Below are 23,790 nucleotides of genomic sequence, written 5' to 3'. Positions count from 1 at the left end.
GAAGAAAGAAGTTACACTCAGTACAACTATAAAATAGATGGAAGATAGGCCGTACACACCCGTCACATATTTTGTAGTTCTTAAGCTCATCAATAAGTTTTAAGTCATGCTCATGACAAAAATGTTTGATTTCTATGGGTATTTTAATTTCACCCTCACCCACCTTGGTTTTTTGGACACTATAAGATGATTCATTGGCGAATTCATCAAGCTCCAAATCTTCAAATTTCAGCATATATGTTAACTCAGCAGGTTCCTTGCCTTTAGATTCCCGCATAAAATTTTCATCCATGCCATTCTCGTCTGTAGCGCAATCAAGGTGGGCAACGTAATCAGAACTTGAGCAATAATAAACCCCATGGTTTGTGTCTATATGTTTCATGCAAAGTTGTCAAACTCGCTCAGAATGATCGTCCTTAATAGAGTTAGTGAGGATGAGAGGGTGCGTATGGCGCATACGTTTGACCATGCGAGGTAAGGAAGCACACTTATGGTGGGCCCAAAATCCACAAGTGCTACCACATAGATTGGGCATGCTTTTGCCTTCTTTACCACAAAAATCACAAATGAATGTGATGAACTTCCCGAATAAGGTCAATGTGGTTGTGAATTTCACTTTCAATGGAGAGCGGTAATGAAAGACACTTGAAATGAACGTAAATTTTGCAAAGGGGACAGTGGTAAACAATAAACCTCATGCAAGGTTCACCGCATATATTGCATGTGCAAGTCTCCTTATCATACGGTGGTGTTTTGCAAATGATCAGAGGGTGCTTGTTGTGTATGGGGTGTTGCACCTCGTGGGAGTGGGATACTTCGAAACATGACTTGTGAAGGTGAAAAGAGGGATAACAAGTATTGCAACCGTAGCATAAACCATGTAGGCCTTTACCGCACCCGATACATACAAAAGAACTATTACATCCTGAACCGTCAAAGGAGAGCAAAGGATGCTCATGGCTGATGTGTTTAAGTTCCCCTGTCAATCAGATACACAACTAATTTGTTTAAAGAAATTGAAAGTGGTGAATGCTTTGCTTTTGTGTATTATTAGACTTGATACTCGTGAGTGTAATTTGCTTTTAACTGAATAGGGAGTTCTATATACTTGAAAAATATTGCAGTGACATATGTCACCGGAGTATGCAGTATTCGGGAAATTTTCAACAAAATCAGATTTTTTTAGTTTTGGTGTCATATTGTTGGAGATCATTAGTGGCAAAAAGAATAACAGTTCTTATCAAACACACCATTCCTTAACTCTGATAGGGCATGTATGTAACAAAAAAACAACCACCTTTTCCATTTGTATATATAATACAACCCCTTTTAGATAATGCTATAAACCGTACAGGTCTGGGAACTATGGAGAGAAGATAGAGCCTGAGATATAGTTGATTCATCGATTACTGAGTCATCTGTTTCTCATGAAGTTTTGAGATGCATTCAAATTGGGCTCTTATGTGTGCTAGAAAAGGCAACGGATCGACCAACTATGTTGGCTATTCTTCTCATGCTATGTTGTGAAACAATTCTTTCTTCTCCGAAACAACCTGCTTTCATTTTTAGAAGACCAACAAATGATTTGGAATCAATCACTGAAAAAAAGTTTTATTCTATAAATGATGTGACAATAACTATGTTTGAAGCTCGCTAAAAGGTAAAGATTACTGCATCTAAATTGTTTTTATAAGGATTTATGGGAACAATTAACATTTTACTCTATTTATGAAATAAAATATAATTCTTATTTTTTTTCCTTCTTTATTTCCTTTTGTACCAGGTGATCCAAAAGTAAAATATAAGTTTTGTTGAATACTTCCTACTTCAGCGGACTGTACTTCCCCTAACCTTTGAAGATATATAATTAAGTGCCGTGCAAGCTTCATATGGTAATAAGTAAAAAATGAAGCATATTAGAGAATGATGTAACCTATAGAAAATTTTCTGAGCTCCACGCAATAAGTCGTAGCCAAACATAAGAACTTTTAGGAAAGCTAAAAGGCAAACATGCAGTCTGTGATGGATAGTGCTGTAGGAACAATGTTCTAAGAGATTGTTCAATTAGGTAAACGAAAATGACCACAAGGAAATATCTCATTTTGCGGACAAAAGTTACCAACAGTTACCAACACTAAAAATTTACCAACACTAAATATCCTAAATAGTTTTTACATCCCAAAAAGTTACCAATAAGTCATTTTCCTTGCGGTCATTTTCGTTTACATATATTTTGGTTTGCTTTAATTTAAAGTGCGGTGGGGAATAGATGAATAGTTGGGAGCACGTCGGGGATTTAAAAATAAAATATCTGCCAGTCGGTGAAAATTGATGCCTAGGATGCCTACAGTCCCTCGACGCCATTCTGGACTTCTGACTTATTGGCTTGACCCGGCATCCATTTTCTTTTCAGAATACTCAATCAAACCGCACACCATATTAATATATTTTTCAATATATCAATATCAATATCAATAAGTTCTATCCACAAATATCAATATATTTTTCCCACCCCATATTAAAAAAAAAAAAAAAAGAAGACCCCTGCACACAAACATGGATGCTGAAACCATGGTCATGTCGTTGATTCTGATCATGCTTTTCTTCCCATTTTGTACTTCCGTTGACACCTTAACACCAGACCAATCCATCAAGGATGGCCAGTCTTTGATTTCCAACAAAAATAATTTCGCCTTAGGCTTCTTCAGTCCCGGCAATTCTAGCTACCGGTATCTTGGTATTTGGTTTGTCAAAGTGGCAAAACAAACTCTTGTGTGGGTGGCAAACAGGAATGATCCTATTTTTGATTCCTCCGGAGTTCTCTCCATCAACCAGTATGGAAACCTTGTCCTCCATGACAGTTCTAACCGTCTTCTTTGGTCTACGAATGTGTCTGTCCAAGGGACAACCTCCTCTGTTGCACAGCTTCAAGACTCAGGAAATCTGGTATTGGTCCAAGGCAATAACAATAAGTTGATATGGCAAAGCTTTGATCATCCTACAGACACTTTGCTTCCAGGCATGAGGCTTGGGTTGAATCGGATAACTGGGCTAGACAGGTTCTTGACATCTTGGAAATCGCAAGATGACCCCGGAACTGGGGACTACTTCTTTAAGATGAATCCTACTGGCTCTCCACAAGGCGTCTTTTATAAGGGTTCGACTTTATATTGGCGGTCAGCTCCATGGCCGTGGCCAACATCATCATCATCAGCAACTGTCTCATGGGGTTTTAATTACGATTCTGTTAACAATGAAGATGAGGTATCATACGCCTACTCTATTGATGACCCCTCCATCATTTCTAGACTAGTGGTTGGCAACTCTGGATTACTCCAGAAACTTATGTGGAATGATGGTGACCTTCAATGGAAGGAATTCTGGTCAGTACCTAAATACCGGTGTGACAACTATAGACACTGTGGTGCCTACGGTAAATGTGGTCCTGAGTCTGATAACAATGTTTATAAGTTTGAGTGTACGTGTTTGCCAGGGTATGAACCCAAGTCTCGGAAGAATTGGGATCTCAGAGATGGTTCTGGGGGGTGTGTGAGGAAGCAGTTGGGGTTGTCGATGTGTGGGAATGGAGAAGGGTTTGTGAAGGTGGAGCGTTTGAAGGCTCCTGATACATTTAATGCAGTTTGGATGGACATGAGTATGAGTAGCTCAGAGTGCGAGCAGGCATGCTTGAGAAATTGCTCTTGCACAGCTTTTATCAGCATGAATATTGATGGGAAGGGGACCCGTTGCTTGGCATGGTATGGTGAATTGGTTGACGTTTCGGAAACTTCATATGATAGGTGGGGTCTAAATGTACGTGTAGATGCAACTGAGTTAGGTGCCTTCTCCACTTGCTTGCATTTCTCGTAAATTTTCATTTCTGCCTATTTCAACATACAGATCGTGGACTGATTTTTTTTTTCTTTTTTTTTTTTTGTTCTTCAGCTACTTACACAAGGAAGTCCAATGGTTTTCTTGGCCACAAGAGGCAGCTGGCTATTACAATAATTTCTGTTATGGTGACATTGTTTATGGTATGCTTGATGGCCTATATTTGCCTAATGAAGAAGAGGAAAACAAAAGGTAACAAACTCACTTCCATTGTATTGGTCACACGAACACAGACAAATATAGATATATATATATATATATATATATATATATATATATATATATATATATGTACATATAAATCAAGAGTCATTTTAGTAGTCTACATGAGTTATATAAATGCTCAATCGCAAAATTATAGTGAGCAATTTATCAATATGTTTTTTGACAGTAAAAAGAAAATTGCACAATCAATCATTATATTTTACCGGTACTAAAGGCTATTTGGAGGGACATGGGCTAGAGGAGAGTAGTAGTCATCCAGATTTATTAATCTTTGATCTAGGCTGCATAGTTGCTGCCACTGACAATTTCTCTCCAATCAACAAACTAGGGCAAGGTGGCTTTGGTTCTGTTTTTAAGGTACATTTACAATTCATAATGACATCATTTAACGTAAATATCTTGCATATTTTCCTTTCTTTTTCAAATTCCATTATTGTGTGAGTGTGAATGTAGGAAAATGATTTACATAAGCTAAGACATATGTTATTGAATTAATTGTTGTGACTGAGCTTAATTTTGGATCATGGATTTAGGGTCAATTATCTAATGGACAGGAAGTAGCTATTAAAAGGCTATCCTACAGTTCAGCACAAGGAATAGAGGAATTCAAAAATGAAGTTTTGTTGATTGCAAAACTTCAGCATAGGAATCTTGTCAAGCTTTTTGGTTGTTGCATTCAGGGGGAAGAAAAGATGTTGATTTATGAGTACATGCCCAACAAAAGCTTGGACTTTTTCATTTTTGGTATGTCTTATTTCTATAAATCGATTGCATTCATCTGTTTTATTTTTTTCTATTATTTATGTTCAAAGAAAATATTGGGACTACATACAACCAAATATTTTTACACTAATTAATCACATTTTGAGTATACTAGAGTTAAATTTTATTGTAGATCATACAAGAAGTTCATTGCTTAATTGGGGGAAACGCTTTGAAATCATCATTGGGATCGCTCGTGGGATTTTGTATCTTCATCAAGACTCAAGATTAAAAATCATACATAGGGATCTTAAAACTAGTAATGTTCTCTTAGATGGTGAGATGAATCCTAAAATTTCGGATTTCGGGATAGCTCGTATATCCAATGGGGACCAAATTCAAGACACGACAACTAGAGTTGTCGGAACATAGTAAGTATCACCCAAACACATGCATGCTTGCGTGCACAAAGCCTTGCACAATTGCCACCCTTACGAAAAATGAAGGCCTATGCAAGCTTAACTTTAACTTTATTTTTAATATTGTTCACATGCAGTGGTTATATGTCACCAGAGTATGCAATATTTGGGAAATTTTTAACAAAATCTGATGTTTTTAGTTTTGGTGTCATATTATTGGAGATCGTTAGTGGCAAGAAGAATAATAGTTCTTATCAAAGGCACGATTCCCTAACTTTGATAGGGCATGTAAGTAATAAAAAACAACAATCTTTACCATTTACATTTATAATACAGCCCCTTATGGGTAATGCTATGAACCATATAGGTTTGGGAACTATGGAGAGAAGATAGAGTCTTGGATATAGTTGATTCATCGATAAATGACTCATTTGTTTCCCATGAAGTCTTGAGATGCATTCGAATTGGGCTCTTATGTGTGCAAGAAGATGCAATGGACCGACCAACAATGTTGGCAGTTCTTCTCATGCTAAGTTGTGAAACAACTCTTCCTTCTCCAAAACAACCTGCTTTCATTTTTAGAAGACCTACCAATAATTTGCGATCAATCACAGGTGAGCTGTTTTATTCTATAAATGACGTGACAATCACCAAAGTCGAAGCTCGCTAAAGGTAAAGATTCTAGTTAGCTACATCTAAAATGCTTCTATAAGGATTTCTAGGACAAATTAAAATTTTGCTCTTTTTGTATTTATGAAAAAAATGTAATTTTTTATTCGTTTTATTCTTAAGTGTTAAATTTCCCCCCTTTTTTTTTTTTTTTCAGTTGTTACTACTACTTATATTGTTACTAATAATCTGCTTTTCTTAACTTAGTCAGTGGCATTGCCTGTAGGGTTTGAAATTCCACTCTCATTTTTGTAACTATTAAATTATTTAAAAATAAATACACATTAACTTGGTTTTTTATCCTATGATTCAATAATTGAGAACACCCGCTACCTTTCTAGTTTGATTTTTCAATTAATTCTCCAAGTTTGTTCAGCTCCATTGTGAAGTAACAATAATATTCTTTAATTTCTAAATAAGATGAAATATAAAAATAAATTGACTCTCCTTTTACTCCAAGTGATCCAAAAGTAAATAGAATTGTTGGTGAATATGACCTACTTAGGTGGACTGCACTCTCCCTTGACCTTTCAAGATCATTCTTTTTTTTTTTTGGCCGAGACGTTGATCTTTCAAGATCTATAGATTATAACGCAGTGCAAGCCTCAACATAAATCTCAATATATATATGTATGTATGTATGTATTTAAAGCCAAAGCTGAAAGAAAATTAAACTAAATCTCAAATTTGAGTCTAATTTTATGGTATGTGTGTCTCATCCATTTAAAAAAAAACAAAAAATTTGGTGCAACTTCTTACTACACTACAAAAATCAAGCAATCTAATTTAAATTTCTTATTTTTTTTTGGTGTTATATGAGTTATTAAGTGTGAAAAATATAGAATCAAAATTAATAAACCTTAAAAAAAGTCACCATCATTGATTCATTTTTCTTATGGTATTATTATTATATAAATAACGGTTAGACAAACTAAAATTAAGAATTTCATGGATAACAATTCAAATGATTTTTTTTTTCATTTGTTTCAAATAAACTTATATTTATTTTATTAGTAGCTATTTTATATTTTCAAATATACAAACATTATATATATATATATATATATATATATATATATATATATATATATATATATATTATATGCATTCGTGGTAAAATTTTAATACACATTTAGTTATGCTTATCTATAAATGTATCTCATGTATATTTACGAAGTTGCAAGCTAAACATATTGGAAACTTACATAACCTATTGACAAATTTATGAGTTCCAAGAAAGCTAAAGCCAAACATGCAGTTTGTGATGGATAGCACTCTGGGAACAAAATAGTTAGATAATGGTTAGTACTTATGTACCATTAGGTCGTTACAACAAGACTTATAAATAAATAATATATATTTATTCTTTTTCTTTATGAGAATAATTTATATTTCTAAACATAAACATTAAAATCCATATATTTTATAAGCTCAAATACATTAGCGCAAAATATTAGTCCAAATATTTTGTTTTATAACCCCCATTTTTTTTTTCGGATTTCTTGTATAAGTAGAAATATTAAAACCAATTGAAACACTTCTGCCGTTTATCCTCCAAAAAAAAAAATACCAATTGAAACACTTGAGAAATCCACAGTACAACTCGATAATTTATTTAGTACATTTTGAGGGTATTTGAAATTCGTACAAAATTTACAACCTTGGAAGAGAGAGAGATAGAGAGACTTAGGGTCTATTTGGAATGAGAGGGAGGGACGGGGAGTGGAAGAGATTAGAATTGAGTTGGCTAAAAAATAACCTATTTTTCGGCTAACTCTACTCTACTCCCTTTCATTCTCCCTACCCCCCTAAATCCAAATGAACCATTAGAGAGGGGATTAGTGTAAAAGGTTTGAACGTATGAAAATTGATGGTGAGGCTTGAGACAGTGATGTCAGCTTGGGTTAGCCTCTTGCATGGGTTTTTGGGTTGAAAATATGGAACAAATCTTCTCCATTTCGCTTGAAATAAAGAGAATCTATTTTTTGGTTAAGATATTATTTTTTTAGATCAAACAATGTTCAGGCGGTTGTGGGGTGTAAAGGAACCCAAGTTGGCATTTGGGCCTTTTGGGCTGTAGCAAGGAGGGCCGATCTGCTCTTGATCTAAGAATTTGTTAGTACTACGAATCGGCCCATACGTCGAGGGTCCGAGGATACAGCCGATGGTGAGTTTTCTCCTCGGACAGATCCAAGAGAACTTGGAGATTCACTACGAAGGGCAAGGCAGAATTCTGGAAGGACTGTTGGTTAAAAGGGGGAAACCCTGAGCCTTCGAGGTACACCGGTGTTAGAAAAATACCAAAAGCAAAGGCTGCCACCTCCACATTAAAGACTCTGCACCTACCTCCCTGGCCGCATTAATGGGGAAGTGACTCATAAACAGTAGAACTGAAACTTCTGGTCACTATTCAAAGGCACTAAGAAAAGAAATATCTAGGGGGGAAGAGGTTTGAGCAATACGTGGATAAAGTATCAGGAAAAGAAGTATTTAAGGGGGATGAACGCCAAAGAAAAAAGGGGGGCCAAGAAACAAAGAAAGAAATTAAGAATTGTAATCTTTGAGAAAGAAAGAGAAATAATACAGAGAGGGTCCTCGGCTTACGTCCGAGGAGGTCTATTTGCAATTATCGTTTATTATTTACAAGTGTTTGCAACTTTTAGCCTGTTATCAAATTCTCAGTACTTCTAACCTAGGTTTCAAGCCCACACTCTACAAATTTCATTGTTTAAGGCTCATTGGGCCTGAGCCCGTAGTTGTCTTTGGGTTCAGGTGCAATTGTGCACTTATAGCGGTCATTAAATGAGATGACAATCACTACACCTTTGAATATGTAATTTTTAAATTTTATAATTTTTTTTTATCTTAATCATGAAATGAATCCATTTCAAATAGAGAAGTGTCCAAGAGGGTAGTTACATTCAATTGTGGCAAGGTAAGTTATTCATATTGGCTTTGCCTCGGTTTTTTTTTTTTTTGGATAAATAAACGAGTCATTAAATAGGTAAAGATAAATAGGGAAAAGTTTTGCTGCATAATAGGTTATATGGCAGCAAAAAGAAAGTAACATGTATTTAAGAGTCATGATCAAGTGGACTCTTGGACATATGCTGCTTTTATTTTTTGCTACCTCATAACCCATTATGCAGCAGTTGTTGCATATTAATATGCAGCAGTTGTTGCATATTAATATGCAGCAAAGCTTTTACCATAACATTTATATTGTAAAAGACTAGAGGCTGGTCTAGTAAATTAATATTCACTTATTTTTCTTCTTTTATGAGGAGAAAATTAATGTTCAATTTTGTGGCGAAAGAATGGGCCTTTTAATAATGGTCAATTGGCTTAATCATTGTAATATATTTAATGAAGTGGAAATGGAATCTGCAAGTGTTTTAGAGTTATTAAGAAAACATTATAATAGATTTTTAAAGGGTAAATTGCAAATTATACCCTAAAAGTTTGAAAGTGTTTCGATTTTACGCTCTGAAATTTCAGAATTTAGATTTTAACCCCTAAAATTTAGGGGTATTTGGGTTTTACATTCTAACGTTTCAAAATTTGGATTTTACTTTGTAAATTTTAAGGGTGTTTGGATTTTACCACCTAAAATTTGGAGGTATTTGAGTTTTACATCTTGAAATTTCAAAATTTGGAGGCGTAAAATCCAAACACCCCAAAGCTTTAGGGGGTAAAATCCAAATTCTGAAACATCAGAGTGTAAAATCCAAACATACTCGAATTTCAAGGAGTAAAATTCAAATTAAAAAACCTTAGAGTGTAAAATCTAAACATCCCCAAACTTTAGGAGTGTAATTTGAAATTTACCCATTTTTAAAAGTCTAATATTTTATAGTTATATAAAGGCCAAAATGGGCGTTTGCTCATTTCTCCCAAAAGATATAGCAAAATGCTCATGTTATGAAACTATTAAGCAAAATGACCCTGTTTTAAACTCAATTTTTAGAAAATCGAGTTTCAATGTAAAACTCGATTGGATGAAAATTGAGTTATTTGGAAAAATTCACATGGAGCTCGAGTTCCATAAAATTTTTTTTTTTTTTTTAAATTTGATTGCCTATAACTCGATTTTTAGAAAATCGAGTTTCAAAACAGGGGTATTTTGCTAGATAGTTTTAGAATAGGGGTATTTTACTACATCTTTTGGGCGAAGGGGGCAAAAGCCCATTTTTGCTATTATATAAATGATTTAGATTTTACTACGTTATCAATATCATAAATGCATATCAAAATAGTGCAAGCCAATGTTTGTTTAAATATTGACAAAATTTGAATTAACGAAGGATTATCTTAAATATACTCACTTTCCATATTCATTTGTATTATAAATAGCAAAATCCAATTTCCGTGCTCTTCAACAGAATGCGCCCTTTTGTCACTCCAAGTCCCTACACTAAAAAGGGATGATGATCATCTTCAAATGGAATAGCAAAATATATAGCAACAAAATCTTATTGCATTTCACTTCTATAATACTGTATTATTAATACAACATAAGCTACATTATATATATATATATATATATATATATATAAGAACAAGTAATTCTCACGTAGGAACAAGAACTTGTGCTTGGCTTCAAAACTTCGTTGGTCAAGTACCACGTTACCTCTCTTAAGTATATAAGGTACGGTCCGTTTTGTTGCATAAATTTAGGTTGGATAGATATGTATTTAAACCTCGACTTCTGTCAGACCTTTTATTTAGATTTCTAAAATAGAATTTAGAGAGCTTAAAAGAGTGGGAAGAAATGAATGATTAATGTATATGAAATAAGAAATAAAGGAATCAGATAATTTTTTTCTTTAGAACTTAATCATTTATATTTATTTACTATTTGTCGGCACCTTGAACTGAATGGGGGGTAAAAATCTAGTTTTAACTCAATTAACAAGTAATGTTTTGCCTAAAAGCCGGCGATACAAAATGAAAATCAATGATTCTTGGAGTATATTATATTTATTATTAAAATCTTACAAACTAATGTATTAATTTTAAAACAAAAAACAAAAAAATTAGTTAAGAATATTTTTTAATATGTTGTTGATAAAAATTATTGAGCTATTAAAGAGGATTAACCAGCTCATGAATTTGAACTTCAAAAAGATGAGTGGTAGCGAGGCACATTTGATACCAAAGTCAAGTTTACAGAGGGGGCAATGATAAACAAACCGTTTGCAAGGTAAACTGTAGAAATTGCAGGTGCAACTGTGCAAGTCCCCTCATCATATGGTTGAAAGTGGTGGATGCTTTGCTTTTGTCTATTGCACTTGATAGTTGTGTGTGTTTTGCTTCTAATTGATTAGGTGGTGTTCTATATGTATGTGAATAAGTAAGTATTAATGGATTATCTTGGATACTCACCTGGAAAATGAACTCTACGAACAAGTACAACTTTTTGTACACTTCAACAAAATGCTACCTTCACTTAAAAAAGACGATCATCTTCAAATGAAACTGGGCTTGGATCTCTCAATTTAGGGAAACAAATTGGAGAATAAGCTAAGAAAAATGGCCTCTAACTCATCATAAATTTTAATTTCAAAATAGCAATGAAACCTTATTGTATGTCACTTCTATAATACAGAACAAGCTATTGTTTTATTTACAATAATAACAGCAAGCAAGAACTTGGATTTGGCTTCAAAGCTTCGTTGGTCAAGCTATCAATTGTTGGCTCTCCTAAAATATATAACCATTGATCCGTTTGGTTGCATGAATAATTTATGTTGGGTAGATCAATATTTATAGCACCATTGATTCCTCTTTTTTTTTTTTTTTTTCAAATTTCAAAATAAAATTTAGATAGTGTAAAGAAGTGGAAATGAATGAAAAACTTTACGTGCAAATTTCGTGATTTCTTTCTTTCTTTGGATGTTAGATGTAAAGGAGAGAGAGAGAGAGAGAGAGAGAGAGAGAAGGAATTTAATGTCATCTTTGTTCTTTATTTTTTATTTGTGCTTTAGTTTTTTTTTTTATTTTTTTTTTATAATAATGATCTGTGCTTTAGTTGAAAGGGGGTAAACATCTAATTTTGATTTAATTAATAAGAATGTACCATTTTGCCCACACGCAATACAAAATTACTGATTAAAGGCGCAATGCAAATTTTACTACCTATATGTCAAATACATATCCAAGAAAAAAAAAAATTTAATCAGAACACAGTTACGTGATAAATTGATGTGTCATTTTTGTAATATATGTCTTAATTATGTTGTTAATGTGTTATCTAGGATATCCATTGTTATTGTAAGGGCACAATTGCACCTGGACCCAAAGACAACTGTGGGCTCAGGCCCAATGAGCCTTAAACAATAAGATTTATAGAGTGTGGATCTGAAATCTAGCTAGGGGTACTGGAAATTTAATAAACAGGCTAAGGTGTAAAAATACTTGCAAATAGTAACTGATTATTGCAAAGGAGCTTCCTCAGACATAAGCCGAGGACAATCTCTGTATTATTTCTCTTTCTTTCTTGAAGGTTACAATTCTTATTTTCTTTCTTGGGTGTTTGATCGATCCCCCTTTTCTTTGGCCTTTACTCCCCTTAAATACTTCTTCTCTTGGTGCTTTATCCACGTGTTGCTTAAATCTTCTCCCCCTAGATACTTCTTCTCTTAGTGCTTTAAATAGTAACCAGAAGTTTCAGTTCTACTGTTCAGGGGTCACTTCTCCATTAATGCGGCCAGGGAGGTAGGTGCAGAGTCTTTAATGTGGAGGGGGCAGCCTTCGCCTAAGATATTTCTCTAACACCGGTGCATCTAGAGGGTTCAGGGATCCCCCTTTTAACCAAGAGTCTTTCTAGAACTCTGCCCTGATCTTTATAGCGAATCTCCGAGTTCTCTTGGGTCTATCCGAGGAGAAATTCATTTTCGGATGTATCCTCGGACCCTCGGCGTATGGGCCGATTTGCAGTACTAACAGGCTTTTAATCAAGAACGGATTGGCCCTTCTTGTCAGAGCCCAAAGGCCCAAATACCTGCTCGGGTTCTTTTACTCCCCACAGTTATGTTAATATGTAAAACTTTTATAATGAAATTTGTTGTGCCTTTAGTATTTATCATAAAAATTTGTGGGTGGAAGTGGAACAAATTTAACCATTCCATTCCTTTTGCTATTATAAGTTTATGACTTTCAAAATAAATAAACAATAAATCATTTCTTTCTAATTTCTTTCATCCGAACACTATGCAAAGAGTTGATAGCTGTGACTTTATAAGGATCAACAATGTCCTTTGCAAATTCATTTAATTATGATTATACTATTATGTCTACAAATTTACAAATAATATGACTCAATAAATAGTAAAGAAAATATATTAAGCTTTTCCTATACGATGATGAACACCAATATAAGTTGACATAAATTTGAGCTTGAGAGGGGTGAAAGCAAGGAATCCTTCTTTTGTTTGAAAAAAAAAAAAAACAAAACAACAAATGGAATTGAACACCTCCTTCACTTGATCAATTGAGACAAAGTTATTCTTTTTATTTTTTTCTTATTTCTTATTCATGTTCATCAATATAAGATGAGATAAATTTATGCTAGAGAGGAGTGAAAGCAAGGAATTCTTCTTTTGTTTGAAACAAAAACAACAAAGGAACAAATGGAAGAATACCTCCTTCACTTGATTAATGGAGACAAAGTTACTTTTTTTCCTTATTTTTTATTCATTATTATTTTCCTAAAATCTGAATATGGAGATTATCTTAAGCCTTTTTATTCCAATCTATCCCATTCCATTTCAATTTAATATTTCCTTTCCTCTCTAAACTTCAAAACAAATTTAAAAGAAGGAAAGAGAAAAAGAAAATTATGGTGGGGTCTTGGGTTTGTGAGAGGTATCCTAGTTTTATATTCTTTTCTTTCCTTCAATTTTTGGCATTTTATTTTTTCCATTTCTTTTCTTTATACTATTATCTCTCTAATTCTCAACCCTATGAGGGGAGGGGGGGTGTTACTTTTTTATTTCTTTTGATCCCTTGATTTTATGGTTTCGGGTATCACAAAAGTACGTACTTCTAGGAATTCTCAAGTAAGACCATCTAACCGTGAAACACACATACGGTGACAACAATTTAATAAAAAGTACTAGTAAAAATCATCAACCATAAAGATAAAATTGCACAAAAATTGGTGACATGCATGGAAATGATACTGGGATAAAAAAAGAAAATTGCCGCCATAGGCCACATTTGAAGCCACATTTTGCGCAAAGTCCCTAAAATTTTCATTTTTGTCATTTTTTTGTAATATTTATTTCCTTTATAACTTTTAATTTAAAATTCAGAATCATGTCTCGTTATTTTGGGACGTCTGTTGGAGAAAATAATTTTTAATTCTGTAATTATCTCAATTTTGTTGTTCTCGGTAAAATTTACTATTTTGCCACCTCATCTTGTGAGATTAGCGCAAATTACGATTTGGTGGGTTTTCCTAGCTGCCCTAGATTTTTATTTTACTATTTAAACATGTTCTAGGCTCTAAGACATTTAGTTATCAAATTAATAAAATTTAGAGTTTATTCTCAATTTCTTTGGTGGATTTTAGACATGATCACATTCTCAGGTTTTACACTTTCACTACAAATGAGAGAGAGAGAGAGAGAGAGAGAGAGAGAGAGAGCAAAATAAATCTGGCCCAATTGAACTAAAATTGCTAACCAAATTTCTCATGTCCCAAGAGATGATCTAGCCTGGAACACAAAATACAAGGCGTTGCAATTTACAATAACTAGCAAATTTTGTCAGCAGATTTGATAATACAGCATCAACGAGTAGTAGAAAAATAAAATTCACAAGCTACAGACTTCAAAACAGTTGTAAACCCGAGTATATGCCTCTTTACTTTGACAAATGAAGCTCCAGTTGCTGCCATTTCTCTTATATACTTCTTCTTTACTGGTTTTTCCAGGTGCTATACAAATCTTTCCCTTAGATACTTGTCCCATCCGCCACCTTCTTCAAGTCTTCGAACAACAGCAAGAAGGCTGAATTCTACTGTTCAGAGGTCATTTCCCCATTAATGTAGCCACACAGGCAGATGCAGGGTCTTTAATGTGGTGGTAGCAGCTTTTTCCTCAAATATTTCTCATACGTTTTTGCTTCAAAAGGATGCTTGGATTGCCCTTTTACCCATCAGTTTTTCCAGGAGCTTGCCTCTAACCCCTTTAGCAAATCCTAGGATCTTTGTCGAGCCCGTCGGAGGAGATGTTCATCCTCGGATAACTCCTCGGACCTTTGCAATCTAAGTTGACTCGTGAGCTTAGAAGCCCCCTGACAAAAACAAACTGGTACCAGGCTCAAAGCCCAATTGTTTATTCAATATCTTTTACACCCCCCACCCCCCCCAAATTGATATTTGACAGGTACATGTTATTACCTTTTAACTTTTGCTATTCAGCTAGCAATTATGGACTGTGGCTATGTTTTGTTCAGCTTCTTTGAGTTGTGAAACTGAAGCTCTCTCTTTCCAAAGACTACCGATCACACATACAGCAGGTAAATCTCTTTGTAACTTTTTTTTCCCACTTTGACTCATTCATTCCTTCTATTTGATTGTGTTTTTTGATAAACTTTTTCCAGTTTCCTGTTCTATTTTTTCTTAATAGAACAACATCCTGATGAGGTCAGATTTTCAAGGTTCGAGGACATGAAAGCAAATGTCCATAAGGTTCTTTTCCTCTCTTCTTCTTTTGATTTTATGATGTGAGAAGATAATATTGAATTGCATATGATTGAGTTAGTAAATAGGATTTGGGATGGGCAAATTTTTTGCATTCAAAGTTTCAGTTTTTATAAGAGTGCTTATGCATATACATGTTTGTGAAAACGCCAAAAAGGGCTATTTTATATTTTTTGTTCTCTGTGCATAATTTTTCCTTTCCTTACCTTAGTTATTTAATAGGTCATGGTAATGTTTTTGATGTGTTTGGATTTGGTTAGCTTCTTGTCATGGCAAGAGCTATGCTTTGCCATGCTTGGCTGAGCTTTGCATTTTGAGGATAATGTCTTAATTCTTCAAGAAAAGTAAGAACAAAAAAAAGGTAAATTGTTGATATTGGTCTATATGCATGTTAGTCATGTTTGTGAAACTTAGGCCGTGTCATTGGAGTTCATGACAGCTTGTCCACAATGTATTCATGGGTTGTTTGTCCAACAATTCTTTAAGTACTTTAGCTTTCTTGCTTAAGCTCCCTTTGTTAGATCATATCTTCAACCATGATGAACAACATGATGGCCACTAAAAGTCATAAAATTTTCGAACATATTGAATTGCCAAGTCTTGTCAATTTTTTTTTTTTTTTTTTAACATAAATGATAGATACGTAAATTTTATCAATTTGGAAATAGAATTATTACACTTTAGAATACACTGCATTTACAATAAAGAACAAACTAACTCTATGCCGCTTTACCAGACCAGAAACATAATGCTTATCAAGTATCAACCAAAAGAAACTTTCAGAGTTTCTATGACAGACCTGATAGAACAAAAGGGCCCAAGCATTGATAGTAAAAAAAGAATGCAATGAAATGTAGTGGAAAAGAGCAACAAACCCTTATTTTCCTTAAGCTTGGTAGATTTCGCGTGGTCAGAACAGCTAGAGTTGTACATGAGCGAAATTGAGAGTCACTCATGCACAATGGTTAGAACAAGATACAACTAATTTACACTTCGGCAAATAATATAATACATAATAATACAGCTTGTAGAGTTGTCGTGCCTCCCAGTTGTTATGAAGAATCATTAGTTCAAGTTTGTTTTCTTGCGTATCTTCTAGAAAGACTTGTTATATGAATTGGCATTTGGTGGAGTGTTAAATGATAAAGGTGATTGTTTTCTCACTATCTCATTTATTCAGTATTCATGGTCACTGCTTTGACAAAATGTTCCCTTTTATATTTTCTTTATCACCTTATTGACATTTTGATGTAATTTTAAGGAAAATTCAAAGCTGGTATTAGTTCTAAGAATATGGACTGATGCGTACAACAGATACTCTAAGCCATTGGTAGACATCATAAAAGCAACCATAGTGATTTCAAAAAAAATTTCTTTGTATTTGCTAGCTTATTAAAATGTGCATACTCCTGATCCTCTCTTCTCAAAGTAACTAAGAAAAAGGTAAGAAAAAAGGATTAGGGATATGAATTTTGAAGGTCTTGGATATCTAATCTTTCTCAAATAGAAAGAAATTATTCTAATTTGGTCTTTTGTATATATGGAAGTTATTTTGGACTTTGGTTGCTTCAATGATGGTATATATGTAATCTCTCAGTTTTGATTTTCAAAAATGCAAATATGCATAACTTCAAACTTCCTCCTCTAAATCTTCATGCACCCTGCACTCCAAGTTATCGATTCTACTGCTTTTGCTTAATTGAATTTAATTTTATATGTTTTTTCAATTTAAGCATATCATATTTTTGCAAGTGTTATTACAGGTTCACTATGTGATTGTGTCAGTTAATTTAGCTTCATTATGTTATTTCAACATATCTAAACTGGGTGTTTTTTGTTTCAATTTTTATTTTTATTTAGAATTTTATTTGGCAGTCATGCTTGGAAAGTTGGAATGGTGATATAGGGTGTTTTATTTGTTACCTAACATTGATTTACTAGTTTTTAATGTTCTCGACCTATAGTCTCATCTAATGACAAATATACCTTTTGTATCATGTTCTCTTTTATTTTTTTTCTTGCTTAAAAGGGTGTTCACTAAAATGAAGTAAGCTAAAATGTAAGATGATACAGAAGGTAGTATGAATAACAAAAATTTTGTTATGGATGGTTGCAGGTATTTGATGAAGAGCTTTTATTACAACATATGACAACATTAATTGTGAAAAATTAAATATTGTTACAATGTTGTAGCAAAACTTGGTTATTGTTGAAGAATGATATTTGTAAGCATTCTTAGAAGTTTTTATTGAATGGATATTGCTTTTAACAAATATGTTCTAAAAAAACTATCGTACTATAATAGATATTCATATTTGAATATTTAATCTAAATTTGTGTAATTATAATTCATATACGAATGAGATTAGCATTGTATGACATACAATTTTTTTTTTCTTACATAGTTTCATATTTCTTTAAATAAAAACTCTATATTGATTTTGTTACTCAAGTCAAGGGACAGGGTAGCATGTGCCTTGCATGTGCCACCCAACCTTGTAAATTTAAAAAATATATATTTAATAACCCTTGTTGAATAGGTCAAAATTCTGAATAGTAAAATTTATTTTTGAATGACCATCATCTTCCATTTTATTGATCACAAAGAACTCAAAATTATTTGTTTATCAGTGAAACAACGACAACAACAACAATAACAACAACAACAATAATAATAATTTTAGAAAACCACTTAAATAATAATAATAATAATAATAAGAATAATAATAATAATTTTAGAAAACCACTTAAGAACAAGACTCAACTTCTTTTTTACGAGCAATAAAAAAAATTATTTTTATAAATTGATTACCAAAAATAGATTGAACTTAAGACCAAGGAGGGAAAGTACCACACAAAGCTACTAGGCTATTAGAAAATAATGGACATAATTTCTTCTTTTAAAAAAAAAAAATAAATATACATCTTAAATCCACTTTAAAAATTAAAGTGTTCAAAGCTTTCATGCAATTGTAATTTTTAGTTGAACACAGCCAAAATGCCCAAAACAAATATTGCGCCGAAGCAGTCCCAAGACAACAACACACACTTATGGGAGTTTGTAAGACTGTAAAGCCCAAACAAAGTTGTTCTAAGTTTATTGCTAGCCCAAGCCCATTACAAACAAAAATAGTTTATTGCCACCGCCCATCCAGCTTTTAGATTCGGCTTTTGGGTTTCCGCAACAAAGCCCTTTTTTTTTTCTTCGAGGCCAGAGGAGTGAGTGAATGAAGAATGGAAAAACTTTAAATGATTTTGTGAGAAATTTTGATGGACAATTGACACTTCAATATGAAATTGTAATAAAATGATGAATTGGGCCAAAATCTATAATGCTGAGGCCTGTCTTGAAAGACTGACGAGCTGAAAAAGTCTCTTTGAGCTCAACTTGTTTGATGTACAAATATGCATGAAACTAATTGGTTTATCAAGAAAAGAAAAAAAGAAGAAGAAAAAAGCATGAAACCAATTGGATATGAGTGGATAAGAATGATTCTTTTTCCATCAAAATACTTGGGCACAAATATATGAAGAAAATAGCATCACGTTATTTTGCATCTATACTAGCCATGAAAAGCAAAGACATGCATGCATAATGGAATAGTCCACATTACATAATCCTGTGTTCCTTGCAAAACAGATAAAGACGATTTATAGCTCCCACTTTGCAGCTGCTGCCTGGTCTTCTCTCCAACAATTTCTTACTGTTAGGTTCTAGCTTTAGGTTGGTAAACAGTCGACAGTGAGCAAGTTTAGTCTTGTATTTAGTTTAGAATTGTATTTTGTTTGGACAAAGATTGCATCCTAGGTTCTGCAAGTCGCTGTGCAAGTTTGAGCTTATTGACACCTTTCAATAGTTGTTCGATAGATCAAAAATGTTAATTTTCTATAAATCGAGCCGAAGTACATAATCAAAGCTCATTGACACATCTTTCATCCAGACTAGTAAATTGGTAAATAAAAATGTCTGTATAGATAAGGAGTGCACTACCGTGTTCCCTTTTAACAAAGAACTTTTTAATGACAATAATCGTTAGTCTGCTTTAATTTTTTAAGGTTTACTGACTTCAAACATTTCCATATGTTCTTTGGCTTTTTTGCTCAGTGTTCTATTCCTTTTGCTAATGATTGGTCGTTGACATTTATTTACAGAGGTGTAAACATTTTGAAATTTGGGGGCCATAAAAAAGTAAAGGGAACTTCTCTTTTTTAAGTGAAGTACTTTCGTTTATATATGTTGGAATTATTTGTTTAATTTGTTGACTTAGAGAAGCATGAAAGTGATCTTTGATGCAATTGTAGTATCCATTTGTTTTGAAGTTTTTATTATGATCCTCTTTGCATGTTAAACCGTGTTTACTGATTGTTCTTGTTCTCAAGGGTCAAACTTGTTTTGATGACTCCGCGTGAATTTGGACCTTGGAGAAGAGAAGTCTCAAGAGTTGCCCAAGAATCTCCTAGGAGGCTAGGATACGTTAACCTGACAGTTTGTTGCTCCAATATTATACTCCATTATTAACGAGTAAAGAAAACTTGCATAAGTATATTCTGGCATCGTCGACAATGTGGTTATCACACAAACCAGAAATCAGAGATGGAGAAAATATAAAACAAAAGGTCTCTGACTTCATTGACAGGGATACTTGGCAGTGGGACAGACCAAAGCTCTATGAAAGATTTGCACCAAGGAACAGGAGGGAGATTCTAGCTATCCTATTGAATCGGACTCGCACTAGGGACATGCTGATATGGAAAGAAAACGGAAAACACGAGTTTACAGTTAAATCTGCTTACCAGGTGGCTCTTCGACTAAGGCAGAAGGTAGATGCTGAACACTCCAGGGCTCAAGAAGACGGATGAAGGTGGAAAATGATATGGAAAATGAATGTGCCCCCAAAGATTTATACTTCTATATGGAGAGCTTGCTCCAATATCGTCCCTACTCGGGATAATCTTCACCAACGGAAAATACAGGTGGACCGTGGATGCGAGTTATGCCAACAACAACCAGAAACTTGTGCTCACCTGTTATGGGAATGTCCCTTTGCTTGAAATGTTTGGGCATTGGTGAAGGGGGAAGTGCAGAAAAGCAGCAATGAAGTCCAGGATTTCTTTCATCTGTTCGGTGTGATGGCAGATCTGTCTTGGGCAATTTGGAATGCAAGAAACAAGTTCTATTTTGAGAAAACTCAAGCACAGCCAAAGGGGATCCCGGAAGGGGCTTTGGCAGTTTTGGAGACATATCAGCGTGTTTCAGCCACTCAAGAGAGCTCTTAGGCCTTGTATTTTTTTTTTATGCTTGGAATTTTTATCTTTTATTGTGTTCCTGCTTTTACGGAGACATGCACAGTTTGATGCAAGTCTTTGTTTGTATACGCGTTTTCTTTACATCAATCAAGTTTCTATCTTCAATCTCAAAAAAAAAAAAAAAAAAACTATGCAATATAAATGAAGAAAATTTATTCAATTACCCGTGTTAGCTCAAACAGGCATATAAACACAGGCCGATAGAATAATTCCTAAATCAACTTGGGAAATATGAGCATCAGAATCTCTTCCATTAATTAAACCTTGGCTGAGCTTTCCAAATAATAGAACTTGATTTTACTGCATCAAGACCACATATATTACAAAAGCTTCAAATACAAAAGCAAATTGCGAAGGCAAAGTAGTTTTTCACCCCCACCAAAAACTTACACCTTGAAACATAATTATTACAAAAGTGAGACTATAAAATATGTAAAGCAGTGGTATGTATCACATCTTAGCCTTCGTAGCCATAATGTCTTCCCCTGAGGACCTCTCTTCAGCAATGTTAATCACCTTATGCTGCCTCTTCTTCTCCTCAGAAAACTTTGGCACCGTGATCTTCAAAACACCACCTTGAAGATGTGCCTTTACAATATCGTCACTTTAAGTTACAATTTTAGTTCATTTTCTGCATGTACGTGCATACGGATGTGTGGATTAGTGTGTGTAATAAACACTACTGTCAAATAATATCTGGTGGTTTTGCTTTTGTGAGATTGTTTCTTGCTTTATTTTATGGGTTGGGTTGGCTTTTTATAGGTTTGTGTGTTTGATTTTTTGGATTGTTCTTGTATTGACATGAAAAGGAGTGATGGAGAAAGAGCGGTACGTTTTTAAAATGTGATGGAAAACATATCTGAATTGGAGAAAGACAAACGACACTTTCAAATAAAGGAATGGCACTGCCTCTGTTTAAAGAAGATACTTTCTTCTCCTTTTATTTTCTAAATTAAGGAATGGCACTGCCTCTTGTCAGGCTCTATTGGCGCTTTCGATTCGAATGCACGGATAATTTTGTAATATTTTATGTAAAACAGTTTTGAATAATATTGTATATAAATTATAAAGAAAAAGTAAACTAAATTAGAGTAAAGAAACATATACATTTTGAGATATCAAAAATTAGTTTAGTAGCTTCACTGCATATTTGTAGCATTCTTGAGGTAAGATTATTATTATTTTAAATCATGAAACCAAAAATAAATGCAAAAGAGTAACAGGACCATGAAATAAACTAATTTGTATTGTGTTCACATATTTCATACTATGAAATAAAGGTATACCCAACTCTCTAACTATCTTCCACTCATCTATAGTGCGACATTAAGACATGGTGTAGGGAAGTGTGTATGCATGTGTCTTATAGATGAATTAAAATTAAACCATGGTAGAATATGACTTTACATTGCACACCAAATATTCTCTCTACTTATATAGCCAAAACAAAAACCAACTAACCAAATTACCTAACCTAAATCATATTTAAGCCTCTAATTTAAAAAGAAAAAAAAAATTACCCATAGGTGTTTATAACGGAGGTGGTGACCCCTCAAATTCCTCTTTCTCTCTCTTTCAAATGTTTTGTTAATCTCAAATCTTTTATTTTGGTAATATATAGTGAAATAGTGTATTTTATTTAACAATCCACAGCATTTTTGTGTCTCTCTATCTCTCTCTAGAGTCTTATCTCGTTAGTTATTACTATTAGCCCTTACTCTTTTTTTTTTTTTTAAAAATACTAAAACAGTGGGTATGCTAAAAGACATGAAGAATAATGAAATGTGTGGTGTAAACTTAGGCAATTAATGAGATATTAATGAGATAACAGTAAAATAATATAATGTGAACTTTTGGGTAACAATAAAAAAAATAAAAAACTTAATGAAAGAGATCAAAAAAAGGCTAAATGCAAAATTAGAGTGCCACTTGGTAGGACCTCATGCACTCTCGCATGAGGTCTCTAAGAGAGAGACATTTTGTAACAACTTTTATTCTACAATATTCCTCCAAAAAAAAAAAATTCTACTCATTCCTTGAACTGAATAATTATAATTATAATGATTATGCGTGTGCAATTTATAACTGTTGTTTCACTTTATATTTATAGTCTTCTCAAGATAAGATTAATTTTTCACCCTAAAAAAAGAAGAAGGTGAGATTATTATTATTTTTTTTAAATCATGAAAAAAAAATAAACGCAAAAGAGTAACATGACTGTGAAAATCAAATAATTTGTGTTGTGTTCACATATTTATTATTTAATACTATGAAATAAAAGTATGTCCAACTCTCTCACTGTCTTCCACTCATTGATAGTGTGACATTAAAACATGGTGTGGGCAAGTGTGTATGCACGTATCTTATAGATGATTTAAAACCATGGTAGAATATGGTTTTACATTACATACCAATATTCTCTCTACTTATATACTCTAAACAAAAACTATCCAACCAAATTACCCAAACCTAAATCATATTTAATCCCCTAATTTAAAAAGGAAAAAAAATACCCGTAGGGGTTTCGGCGTCTTGATGGTGGTGGGAGGCCAATACGATGGAGGCGACGTCTCTTCAGATTTCTCTTTCTCTCTCTTTCAAATGTTTTGTCAATCTTGGGTCTTTTATAGTGAAACAATGCATTTTGATTTTGTAGTGAAACAATACATTTTATTTAACAATTCACAACATTTTTATGTCTCTCTATCTCTCTCCAAAGCCTTATCTGGTTAGTTATTATTATTAGTCCTTAATTATTATTATTTTTTTTTAAAATATTAAAATGGTGGGTATGCTAAAAGACATGAAAAAGAGAGAAATGTGTGATGTAAGATTAGGCAATTAATAAGAGACTAATGAGATAACAGT

General features: G+C 33.5%; 1 protein-coding gene and 1 long non-coding RNA gene across 2 annotated transcripts; both read left to right on the top strand.

Annotated features, from left to right (window-relative positions):
- The first annotated feature begins 2,484 nt into the window (after window positions 1–2,484).
- LOC142626838 (G-type lectin S-receptor-like serine/threonine-protein kinase RKS1) lies at window positions 2,485–6,021 on the top strand. Its single transcript, XM_075800546.1, has 7 exons — window positions 2,485–3,838; window positions 3,946–4,083; window positions 4,283–4,473; window positions 4,650–4,860; window positions 5,012–5,249; window positions 5,375–5,525; window positions 5,605–6,021. The coding sequence occupies exons 1-7, from the start codon at window positions 2,557–2,559 to the stop codon at window positions 5,905–5,907; spliced, it is 2,514 nt and encodes an 837-aa protein (XP_075656661.1). The 5' UTR covers window positions 2,485–2,556; the 3' UTR covers window positions 5,908–6,021.
- A 9,314-nt stretch (window positions 6,022–15,335) lies between these two features.
- Window positions 15,336–17,980, top strand: LOC142627026 (uncharacterized). The gene is made up of 3 exons (XR_012842744.1): window positions 15,336–15,431; window positions 15,542–15,603; window positions 17,732–17,980. It is a non-coding gene; the product is annotated as an uncharacterized LOC142627026 (long non-coding RNA).
- Window positions 17,981–23,790: the final 5,810 nt, after the last annotated feature.

Source organism: Castanea sativa, chromosome 3 (assembly GCF_040712315.1).
Source record: "Castanea sativa cultivar Marrone di Chiusa Pesio chromosome 3, ASM4071231v1".
In the NCBI taxonomy this organism is placed as follows: Eukaryota; Viridiplantae; Streptophyta; class Magnoliopsida; order Fagales; family Fagaceae; genus Castanea; species Castanea sativa.
Note: the sequence above shows the minus strand (reverse complement) of the source record. Positions and strands in the feature narration are given on the sequence as shown.

What these genes read in the sequence shown, in the direction of transcription:
- LOC142626838 (XM_075800546.1), top strand. Translation starts at nt 2,557, where the DNA reads ATGGATGCTGAAACCATGGTCATGTCGTTGATTCTGATCATGCTTTTC. An exon ending in TGTAGATGCAACTGAGTTAG is followed by an intron (nt 3,839 to 3,945) that starts GTGCCTTCTCCA and finishes TTTGTTCTTCAG; the next exon opens with CTACTTACACAAGGAAGTCC. An exon ending in ACTAGAGTTGTCGGAACATA is followed by an intron (nt 5,250 to 5,374) that starts GTAAGTATCACC and finishes GTTCACATGCAG; the next exon opens with TGGTTATATGTCACCAGAGT.